Source organism: Schistocerca piceifrons, chromosome 2 (assembly GCF_021461385.2).
Source record: "Schistocerca piceifrons isolate TAMUIC-IGC-003096 chromosome 2, iqSchPice1.1, whole genome shotgun sequence".
Taxonomy (NCBI): Eukaryota; Metazoa; Arthropoda; class Insecta; order Orthoptera; family Acrididae; genus Schistocerca; species Schistocerca piceifrons.
The window spans coordinates 186,858,677-186,871,278 of record NC_060139.1 but is presented as its reverse complement, the minus strand read 5'-3'; the positions used below and the strand labels follow the sequence as shown (position 1 = coordinate 186,871,278).

At 40.6% G+C, this 12,602-nt stretch overlaps 1 protein-coding gene across 1 annotated transcript in view; it reads left to right on the top strand.

Annotated features, from left to right (window-relative positions):
- LOC124777144 (GPI transamidase component PIG-T) overlaps window positions 1-12,372 on the top strand; it is a 101,967-nt gene extending 89,595 nt beyond the window's left edge. Inside the window, 2 exon segments of the mRNA XM_047252444.1 lie at window positions 9,515-9,676; window positions 12,060-12,372. Coding sequence (XP_047108400.1) covers window positions 9,515-9,676; window positions 12,060-12,180 — 283 coding nt within the window. The 3' untranslated portion in view covers window positions 12,181-12,372.
- The last annotated feature ends 230 nt before the right edge of the window (window positions 12,373-12,602 follow it).

The window sequence follows — 12,602 nt, the reverse complement described above, 5'->3', positions numbered from 1 at the left end:
GACTAATTCATTGACTCATCATCGCCCAGCCCATATCACTAAGAATAGAAACCTGAAGTTTGATTACAAGCTGCTTGTGAGTTATGGTGTCAAAAGTCTTCTGGAAATCTAGAAATATAGAATCAATTTGAAATCCCTGGTCAGTAGCACTTAACACTTTGTGTGAGTAAAGAGTGTGTTGCGTTTCACAAGAATGATATTTTGTAAATCCGTGTTAACTGTGTGTTAATAGACCTTTCTTTTCGAGGTAATGTTCAAACATAATATATGTGCCAAAATCCTGTTGCGTATCAACGTTAATGATATGAGCCTGTAATCTAGTGGGTTACTCATATTGCCCTTTCTCAAATATTGATGTGACCTGTGCAACTTTCCAGTTATTAGGTATGGATATTTCGTCAAGCAAGTGGTTGTATGTGATTGTGAACTATGTAGCTATTGCATCAGAATACTCTGAAAGGAACAAAATCAGTATACAATCTTCACCAGAAGATGTGCTTTTATTACGCGATTTAAGTTGCTTCCGTGCTCTGATGATATCAACTCCTAAGTTACTGATGGGGGCAGCTGTTCTCAATTCTGGAATATATATGTCTTCTTTGGTGAAGGAATTTCAGACAGCTGTGCCTAGTAACTTACACTTTACTTCTTTGTATGTTTCTTAATCCTTAACTTGTCTTTGGCCACCTCCATGTTACTGTTAGCTTGTATGTCAGACTGCAAATAAATCGTACATAGAGCCAGTTAAATTAACACATCACCCACCACTAATGGACAGCAGTAGCTGTAGATGGCGGGTTTAAGGATTGGACAATAGCTTCATCCATTAATATCACATTTCTTTTTCATAATACGCTGACCATTAATAGAATAGCATTTAGCTTCTTTTAATTTTAATAACCTTTGTAGTATAAGTCACATTAATATAATGTTATTGTCAAAACATGAATTGATAACATCGATCGACGATCCTTATCTTGTGAGAGGTAATGAAATGCACATGCCAGCAGTGTACAGAAATGACTTGCTTCTTTAGTGAAGAGTTGTTACTGCTTTAGTTACAACTGAAAAAGTAAATAGAAACTTGAGCTCTGCAACAGTTAATAAAAGAGTATATTACTACAGAATTAATTTTTTTTCTTCGCCCCCCACACCCCATCCTTTAAGTAGTTTGTGTTGTTCCACAGTGTTCAAGCTACCCCCATACCAAATTTCATTGAAATTGATTCAGCAGTTAGTTGTGAAAAGGTGACAGACAAACAAATTTGAATTTTGTGTGATTGTGCTGGATGATAAACCACTTTATGAGACTCCTCATAATAACATTCTTTTTTTCACATTGTTTCGGCTTCCTCATTGATGTGATGCACAAGCGCCAGTCTTGGCCATTGCATGAGGATCATGCTTCAGAACAGGATTTCTGTGCGTAGCATAGTGGCAGGCATAATCTTATTCTACACATTCACAGAAGCAACAAACAGCTTGCATGTCTATGTATGTTGCACTTGGGTGGATGCGTAGTACAATATCCACAATTTCATCCAAACATGACTTGTCTAGTAGTCCACTGTAGTATTGCGATAACAATACATGGCAAATTCTATCAGTTTTATGTTACTGAAATTATCTGAAAAGATAGTTTATTTTAAACTCAGTCATTGTAATATATATATATATCTCCCATTCCTGATGTCCAGGCGGAGCTTCAGGGAATCCTCAGAACCTTAGGCCCCCCTACAAAACCTTTCACCTGACTCCATCAACCTCCTGACCCCAACGACACCCCGCACCCCCACCTTCTACCTTCTTCCTAAAATTCACAAACCCAATCATCCTGGCCGTCCCATTGTAGCTGGTTACCAAGCCCCCACAGAACGTATCTCTGCCTACGTAGATCAACACCTTCAACCCATTGCGTGCAGTCTCCCATCCTTCATCAAAGACACCAACCACTTTCTCGAACGCCTGGAATCCTTACCCAATCTGTTACCCCCAGAAACCATCCTTGTAACCATTGATGCCACTTCCTTATACACAAATATCCCGCACGTCCAGGGCCTCGCTGCGATGGAGCACTTCCTTTCACGCCGATCACCTGCCACCCTACCTAAAACCTCTTTCCTCATTACCTTAGCCAGCTTCATCCTGACCCACAACTTCTTCACTTTTGAAGGCCAGACATACCAACAATTAAAGGGGAACAGCCATGGGTACCAGAATGGCCCTTTCGTACGCCAACCTATTCATGGGTCGCTTAGAGGAAGCCTTCTTGGTTAGCCAGGCCTGCCAGCCCAAAGTTTGGTACAGATTTATTGATGACATCTTCATGATCTGGACTCACAGTGAAGAAGAACTCCAGAATTTCCTCTCCAACCTCAACTCCTTTGGTTCCATCAGATTCACCTGGTCCTACTCCAAATCCCATGCCACTTTCCTTGATGTTGACCTCCACCTGTCCAATGGCCAGCTTCACACGTCCGTCCACATCAAACCCACCAACAAGCAACAGTACCTCCATTACGACAGCTGCCACCCATTTCACATCAAACGGTCCCTTCCCTACAGCCTAGGTCTTCGTGGCAAACGAATCTGCTCCAGTCCGGAATCCCTGAAGCATTACCCTCCCGACCTGGTACAGAAGCAAATAACCAGAGCCACTTCCTCAATCCTCTCAAACCCAGAACCTCCCACAGAAGAACCACAAAAGTGCCCCACTTGTGACAGGATACTTTCCGGGACTGGATCAGATTCTGAATGTGGCTCTCCAGCAGGGATACGACTTCCTAAAATCCTGCCCAGAAATGAGATCCATCCTTCATGAAATCCTCCCCACTCCACCTAACCTTCGTAACCTCTTAGTTCATCCCTATGAAATCCCCAAACCACCTTCCCTACCCTCTGGCTCCTACCCTTGTAACCGCCCCCGGTGTAAAACCTGTCCCATGCACCCTCCCACCACCACCTACTCCAGTCCTGTAACCCGGAAGGTGTACACGATCAATGGCAGAGCCACGTGTGAAAGCACCCACGTGATCTACCAACTGACCTGCCTACACTGTGACACATTCTATGTGGGAATGACCAGCAACAAACTGTCCATTCGCATGAATGGACACAGGCAGACAGTGTTTGTTGGTAATGAGGATCACCCTGTGGCTAAACATGCCTTGGTGCACGGCCAGCACATCTTGGCACAGTGTTACACCATCCAGGTTATCTGGATACTTCCCACTAACACCAACCTATCCGAACTCCGGAGATGGGAACTTGCTCTTCAATATATCCTCTCTTCCCGTTATCCACCAGGCCTCAATCTCCGCTAATTTCAAGTTGCCGCCACTCATACCTCACCTGTCATTCAACAACATCTTTGCCTGTGCACTTCTGCCTCTACTGACATCTCTGCCCAAACTCTTTGTCTTTAAATATGTCTGCTTGTGTCTGTATATGTGTGGATGGATATGTGTGTGTGTGCGAGTGTATACCCGTCCTTTTTTCCCCCTAAGGTAAGTCTTTCTGCTCTCGGGATTGGAATGACTCCTTACCCTCTCCCTTAAAACCCACATCCTTTCGTCTTTCCCTCTCCTTCCCTCTTTCCTGATGAGGCAACAGTTTGTTGCGAAAGCTTGAATTTTGTGTGTATGTTTGTGTTTGTTTGTGTGTCTGTCGACCTGCCAGCACTTTCATTTGGTAAGTCACATCATCTTTGTTTTTAGATATATATTTCCTACGTGGAATGTTTCCCTCTATTATATATTTTCCCCTCAATGAGTGATAATCTTTTCTCCTATCGTATTATACATTTCACCTGAACCACACCTTTCTGTGATTGATTTGTTTAATGCAACAAGCACATGAAAGATATGTTTTACTAATTTCTTCCCTCTGGGGTAGACAGCCATTACAGACCTAATATGTGAAGTTATTTTTAACTTTGGAAAGTTCAGAATGGAACAACAATAATATGGAAAGGATAAATGTTCACCTCATAGTTCACCTCATAGAGGTCGTGTTGAGTCCCAGAGATGCGCAATGGAAAAGAATGCTGAAATATTTAAGCTTTTAGGCAGAGTCCTGCTGCTGAAGCAGAAAATACACAGATTCACACAGACATGACAGACACCCATGGTCACTGTCTCCAAGTACTAAGGCCTGACTGTGACTGTGACTGTGTCTGACGTCGTGTGCAGCAGTCTAACTGGGGAGAGTGGTGAGGATATGGAAGAGGCTCGTGTTGAGGATGGAGCGAGGTAGCAGTGTATGTGTAGAGGATGCAGGGATGTGTTCAGGACAGGATAGGGCTACTAGGTGCAGGATTGGGTAACAGTGTCAGTGGTTGGTGGGGGGGGGGGGGGGGGGGGGGGAGGGGGTGGAAAGAAGAGGAGAGAAATAGAGAAGGGGAAAGGACTATGTAGGTGTGCTGCTGGTCAAGAACACATGTGTATTCATTTTGTGGGAGCAAGTAAGGGGATAAAGAGGTGGAAGACAGAGTCTAAGGTGGAGACCAAGGATGTTCTGGGAATGGAGCATATGTTGTGCAACCATGTCCGTGGACACTCCCACAGATAGCACTAGCATTCCCCTACCCCTATCGTAGTATCCCTTTGGCTGTCCACCCCATCTCTCTCTCTCTCTCTCTCTCTCTCTCTCTCTCTCTCTCTCTGTGTGTGTGTGTGTGTGTGTGTGTGTGTGTGTGTGTGTGTGTGTATGTGTGTGTGCGTTTTCTACTTCAGGAGGAGGATTTTTTCTGGAAGTTAAATATTTCAGCATTCCTTCTCATTGCCCCTGTGTGCAACTCAGTGCCTCATCTATGTGGTGAGTAGCAATTGCAAGCTTTTCGGTACTGTTATTTTTAACTTTTGTTGTCCCGTTATCCTCAGTTACGTGTAGCATTATGTTGATAACTTCCACAGTAGTTCCATCTATGTAGGGTGTTTGACTATTATAGGTACAAAAAAATGATTGAGAAGAAGATAATGAAACATGCAAATTATCCAAAGAAACATAGATCCAGAAACCAATGGTTTCCCTTATACAATGTAAGCACAAGATGCAATCAAGCAATTGTTGTAACACTGTTCATATATAAGGCTATGTTTATGTTGCAGCTTCACTGCTGGCACATTGCTGTTGTTTGGTTGAGTACGTGACTTTCATTGGTGTGAAGTGAAGATTGATCTTGGAGCAACCAACCACAGCTCAAGTTTCTGGCCATGCCTGTGTACATGCATTATTTGAAGCTGTTGCCATGGATCCATACACATTTTCAAATGAATAAATGACAGCCACCCACTTCGTTTATGAGCATGCTAATGGCAGCCCACAGTTGTATTACAAATTGTATCCTCAGAGAAGATAGACAGACAAGCAGGTAACAGCAGAGGGTTCACTAAGTCCCATCTGTGCTTGCACAAGATGGATTCATTTAAATGCAACATGTAGGTGGACCAAGAACAGTGTTGATGCCACAAATGGTGGAGCACGTATTACAACAAGGGGACGCAATGCCAAGCATAAGAACATGGTTTTCCTTCCACCATATGTTGCATATTACATGAGGGATGATTGTATCAATATCATGCACAAAGTGTGCCAGGCATAGCCGCACCTTACTTTCCAGTCAAGATTGCCCTCTGCATAAGGATCCACAGGCAATGTGGGAATGATTCACAGTTCCTCGTGCATGTGTTATTTACAGACAAAGCATGCTTTACACGAGATGGTATTATGAACGTCTACAATACACTTTTGGGCTTTTGAGAACCCACATGTATTGCAGTGGCAAAGCAGCAGAGATTTTTCATGAATGCTTGGGCAAGTGGTCATTGGAGACTTGTTGATAGGGCCACATTTCCTACATGACCAACTTGCTGGTGGTTGTGTGTACCTTAATTTCCTGCAACCCAAACTAATAGACTGTTTGGATGATGGTCCTTTTATTGAAAGGGTGCATATGTGGTACATGTTTGATGGTTAACTGACACACTTTCATGGCTGTTGTTATTTAACAGGAATCTTTGATAAGTGTCTCAGTCATGGCTTCCCAGGTCCCCTGACTTGAACTCGTTGCACTTTAACTTTTTTTGTGGCATTATTAAAAGTGTTGGGGTATTCCAACCCTGTTGACAAACTCCAGGAACACATTTTGGATAGTTTCAATGCATTCAGAACATACCAGCAATTTTTGAACATGTGCGTGCACTGATGACAAGACATGCTGAAATCTGTCTTAATATGAATGGTGGTCACATGGAACACTTGCTTGTAGTATGTTTGTTCCCAAGTGTATACTTGCACTTTGGATCCCCAAGGCCTCTGTTATGGCGTGTTAACACTTTGCTGTCCGCACATCTTGTACAAATTTATTCGCTTGGCACCAGCAGCACTAATTCGGATTACTTGGCTTGTCACCTTTCCGTTGATGACAAGCTTCAAACACATTGACTTCTGCACACTTAAATTTTCTGAAAATCCTCTATTTTGCCACATCATTCCACAAACTCGAATTTTCTTTTCAAGTAACTTCTCTGCAAGTTCTACACTGTTATAGTTATTATCCGTGCAGAGGTGATGCCACTTTCCATCAGAAGGTGTCAGTAGTCCCATCACTGTTTTTGCTGAAGGCTGTCCAGCACCAGAATGTAACTTGAATCACACAGCATCCGAATGAGGATGCCATATTTCGTAATTTTTGACAGATTGTAAACTTTAAAATTTAACCGTCCATGCCACTGTATCATTCCTTCATCAGTTGAGATGATTTGACTTAGATTAAACTTTTTGGAACTATAATCAATTACGAATTGCACTTTGACAAGCTGGTCACCATTATCCGGTTTATTGTTGCTGTCAGAAAAATGTAAAAATTGTAATATTTGTCTGAATCGGTTGCGGGACATCATTTTGCAAAATATCAGTGTGTCTAGCAACAGATTCGTTGACCAATAATCATCGATCCTTGCTTTTTTGACAATTCCCATAAGGATAGCAAGCCCAAACCATTTTCTAAGTTTGGGCCCTGTAACGTCGAGAAATTAGCCATTTTTTAAAATCCAATTTCCTTCTATTCCAATTTTGACTGTAGTACTTGTTGGTTTCATTGCTAATATATTCAAATAGATCATTCCCAATATATAATTCTATGATATCCTCGGCACTCTGTGTATCTTTGGGAAATATGTCTGGACCTGGGGATCCTTCAAATTTATTGTTGGTCCTTGGTAAATCAAAGTCTGACCAGTGTGCACTGTCTTCTTCGTCTGATTCAGCCGAATCAGTTGGCAACTGTAGCGTTCGCCGAATTCTTCTTGGACGTATTTCACTATCTTCCTATGATTATGCTTCTCTTTCATATTTTTGATATCCAATGTCTTCTTCCCAATCGGCCAAGTCGTCCGGAACGTCAAACAAGATAACTGTGCATTCATCGTAAATAATCCTATCGTCTCTTTCATCTGCCATGATGAAAGGGCACAAGTACTTATAAAAACAAGAAACTTGTTGACATGTGTAACTTATTGTTACCTAAACAAAACACTAACAGAATGCAAAAGATACTAAAGTGCTGCAAAAGATACTAAAGTGCTGTCGCCACCCACTGCGCGATACTATGCTCACAACACCACTGTAGTGTCAATGGCTGTTGACCACTACTTCGCGCATAACACCACTGTGGTGTCGCCGGCCGGCATAGTGTTAAAACTTGTTTTATTCAGTTGTATATAGATAGATCTACCATGAAAATTATCAGTGTAAAGTGAAATTATTCTTTCTTCATTGGCTACAGTAATTAGATAGGAAGTCAACACATCACATACTGTAACTTGTAGAATTCTATGAGGACAGCCAATGAAGGAATAGTGATGCTTCTTATAACTTAAAAACCCACTACATGGTTAATCTGGACAGACGGAAAGTGGGAAAGAAAATGTATTCACCCCTTACCCTCTTCTCTCCTTCTCTTTACCTGTCAGAAATGGTCATAAAATACTTTTTATGTATCACTGAGGCCTGACTAGACCTAGAATTATAATTTACTTAGATAGTATCTCATATAAACTTGAACATTTTCTTTAAAATATTAGGGACATTACTATTACCTTCTGTACATATAATAATTAATTATGTTATTTATGAGGTGTGGCAAGTAAATAACCGGACTGGTGAGGCTACAGTTATGTCACTCAGTCTTGCTGTAGCAATTGTCCTGTGAAGTACTTACACCAGTGTCTTGGTGGAAAATGCAAAGTGCTCAGATAGAATAACAAGTTAACCTCAGGTTTCTTGTGACACTGGGAAAACTGCTACAGAAGCTCATGCCATTTTAACGGAAGTGTACGGGAGTGAAAGTTTACTTGAACACAAGTTTTTGAATGGTTTAAGAGGTTTAAGGCGGGACGTGAAATGACTGAAGACAATTGGCACCCTGGATGACCCTCAATATCAAAATCGGATAACGACATAGAGAAAATTGATAAATGATCCCTGAAAATTGTTGCCCAAGTGTCCAAACTCATGCTGAAATGTCAGGAATTTACAGTGTGTACAGTATATTTTGTATGGCTCATGCAACATGCACAGAGTTTGCACAGAAATGGGGCCAAAGCACCAGCCCACTACACCTTGTCTCAAAAGATGTTCTCTGCAAAGTATGGCATCATCACGTTAAACTACCCATTGTATTCTCCCAACCTGGAGCCCTGTGACTTTTTCTTGTTTCCTAAGATCAAATCAGCTTTCAAGAGGACAAGATAGTGTGGAAGTGGTGAAAGCCAAAGTGATGGAGGTTCTCAACAAGCTGATAGAAGAAGACTTCGAATACTGCTTTTAAAAAATGGAAAATTCATCTGGAGCATTGCAGGGATCGGCAAACTTTCTAATGTGGCTGGTGATCAGTGAAATGTTTTATAGCAGCAGTCCAGTTATTTAATTGCCTCGCCTCGTATATTGCCTTTGCTATATTGTAAAAAATTGTGGTTAGAGTTGGAGCTAATAATAACATATGTTAAAAACTAGGAGAACATGTAAGTTTTCCTTTTACTTACCTGATGCTGAAAATAAATTAATGCATTTTTATGGCAGCTTTTTTTAAAGGAAAAGCTAACTTTGGTAATCTTTCTACATTCTATAGATACAGTTACTAATTTACTGTTTTCATTCATCATTATTATTCATGTTGTTGTTATTTCAGTTGAGAAAATTTTGAACAAGCAAGTGGACTTTTGTAATTCATTCTAATTTTGTATAAACTGCTTAGGAGACTGTTTTTCACAGTATGCTGTGGCATTTTTAATCTGTATAAGAAATTCTTTTCAGAGCTTTTTAAGAACTTTCTTGTTTTAGAAGATACCGGAAATGGGTTCAGTGTACAAAAATTGCCTGATATTTCATAATGTAACCAGATCCGGGAATAAACTAGATGAAAGTGGGCTCTGGTTTCATTTAATGAGAAAGTGCAAGGCTTGGAACTGATGAATGCTTTTTATTGTTATAACACATACTGACATCATTACAGTTTCAATGCATCACGAGAAGGTTACCTGGTGGAATTGCGGACTGAAACTCTCATAGTGACACTGCCAACACCGGACTTCAGCATGCCATACAATGTGATCTGCTTAGCCTGTACAGTCGTTGCATTGGCTTTTGGTCCACTGCACAATATCACTACGAGAAGGTGAGTACTTGACTGCCACCAAGTGTAGTATGTTCTTTCCAAGCAGTACTCGTAGTGGAGTTGACATATGTATATAAGCAACAGTATCTCACATTGAAGAAGATGGAGGGTACTAAAAGCCCTATTGTGGCCAATCTGGTTTAGTTTTTCTGTAACTCAGAATTTCCTCAGACATTTGTTTGGATGGTGTCTTGAACAAACTCATTGCCAATTTCTTCTGAATTTATTCATCAGTCTGCTCTGGTGCCCCAATCTTCAAACATATTTTTAGAGGAATATTAAGCTCTTAACTTAGTGTGCTACACATTTGCTTCTTCAAGCTTTGAGGTAGTTAATTTATGACAAATTCAACACTAGAAATTCCTGTATGGAAACAGTAAATAAAAATAGGGAAAGTGTGTAACTGGTTGAGGTGTGGCACATGGAAACACATAACCACACAGAGATGTTACTAGCTCTTCAATTACAACTCGTGTAGTTGAACGAGGTATGGTCACACACAAGCATACAGTCACCCAAATGTACCCACTTGTGGCTATGGTGTTCAGTGATGGATGGATGGATGGATGGATTTAGAATGCTTTTGGTTGTGGTACTGGTTTATGAGTAGCCACCATTGTTAAAATCAAGAGCAAATACCATCAACTTAAGCCATACTCATAAAACAATTCATATACAGTCTCTAGCATAGCTATTCATACTGTCGTACATTAAGATTATTAATAAAACAATGGATGGCATAAAGATGGCTGGTTAATCATGGAACACATAAGATAAGCCAGCCACTCAAAAGCACATTGAAGCATCCATCTAATTAAATTGGGCTGGAGTCCTGATGCCACACAAAACGTCAGCAGTTTTCTTGTTATTGTTTCCTTGTCACCTAAAATTGAGATAAGTCCCTCAGCAGACGCATGGAGCAAAGCATCATACAAATCACTCACTGTTAAAAAATTTGCACTGTGAGTCAGATGCTGCGAACACTGCACTCCGGTGGATCTTCAAGCCATAAGAGATAAGCATGCATCATTGAGCAGTGCCCGATACGAATGCAGTTGAGGACCACTTCATCCTTTCTTGTAGTGCGAAAGGAAATGCGCCATGGTGAAATAGTTTGTTTGACTGATGGCAGCTTGTTACTGGCCTGTTTGAGCCACTGCCTTTCCCACTCAGCCAACACACTCTTTGTTATCCGTGACACAACAGTCTATAGGGAGATGTTGAGGTGAACTGTAGCAAGCTGTTTTTGCTGCTCTGTCAGCTTCCTCACTCTCCTCAACTCGCAGGTTTACAGTGGCCCAGCAGAAGTTCACCTTTTCTTCTGTCTGTTCAGAAGTGGATAGTGTCCTGAACCATCTTATTTGTTGGAAAAAATTGCTTCAGTAGCCTGCAGAGCACTGAGAGAGTCCTTACAGACAAACAGCTTCCCTTCATCAAGACATCTCAAGTGTTCTAGTGCCTTCTTGACTGCCCAGAGCTCTGCATAGTACACGCCTTGAAGGGACTCAGTAGGCAGAATTTGGTGATAATATGTGGGAAGATAACAGAATGACAACATTGTCCCTGTGCTTTGATCCATATGTAAAAACCACTATATGCTCACAATACTTTGATAAAATGATGCTAGAACCCTATTTAAAAACTGAGGGTAGAGTGGTGAGCTTGTTGCACTCCATCATGTACAAGTTAAGAGCAAGCCTGCAACCATCCAGGGTGTTTTTTATTTGCTCCATCTGTGTTTAACAGTTGGTAAGTCTCCTTCGAATTGTTCAGCTCCAATAATGTCAACAGGATGGTCGAAGATGCTGAGAGTGTGTACTTAAACTAGAAGATGAGGGGTAACTCTTGGCCCCGCCTTCTTGCTGTTACATGTTTCTACATGACACACAGTTAGCTGGAGGAGAGTTGTTGCATTTCCTCTCGTTTGTTTATTAATTTGTGAATAACATGGAAATCGCTTCAAGCTGTAAGATCATTCGGAATCTTTGTTGTTTAAAAGCAAACATATTGTAAGATGCAGGAAGAGAAAGAGAGGTTTCCTTTCCAACAGAACTGCTCAAAATTCTGTAGCATTAAAATAATAATGATAAACACTATGTGACTCTTACCTGTGTGGAATTAAATATGTAGAAGTAATTATCACTTCATTTAAACATTTAATTCTTATTAGAAGTAGAACTGTCCACACATATAATTTAATCACCCTGTCTCCCTCTTTGGTTACAATTAGTCACCCATATACGCTTTTCAAGTACCTCAGATATCACAGATTCCAACAGAGAGAATATGTTGTTAGTGCTTTCCAGCATATGACTATGTATTTAATATTTGTGAAGTTACCTAAATAATAATATCTGTTTCTTTTGTCCCTGCTATTCTCTAGGTTGCAAGTTAAGGAAAAAGGAAAGGGAAACAAACTTATTAACTGGATCAAATCACAGTTGAGAAGGAAAAGTGATTCAGAGGGGCAACCTCAACAGACACAGCCTGAGCCAGTAAGATAATGCTGAGTTAAATTCTAGTCAGTTATTTGCATTTTGCTCAGGAAGGTGTTGCAAACCATTAAGCAACCAAAGCTTAATTGCTGTGATAATTAATTATTTTGCAGTATATAATTGATAAGTATGTCTTCTAAAATAAACTTTGTATAGTAACTTTTCAAAGTATTGTTCTGTTTAGTACTGTCATTGATTCAGTCTGTACTTTTTGTTTGAATAAATGTTCATTGACAGTATAAAATTCTTCCAATGTCTGATTCTATTAAATGTGTGCGCGCGCACACACACACACACACACACACACACACACACACACACACACACACACATATATCAGGGATCTTTCAGGTGTAACAAAAGCATTTGCATCATTCTGTTCTGCAAGAACTTGTATGTTGTGGTGGAATAGGTCTTGCAACTGAGAATTA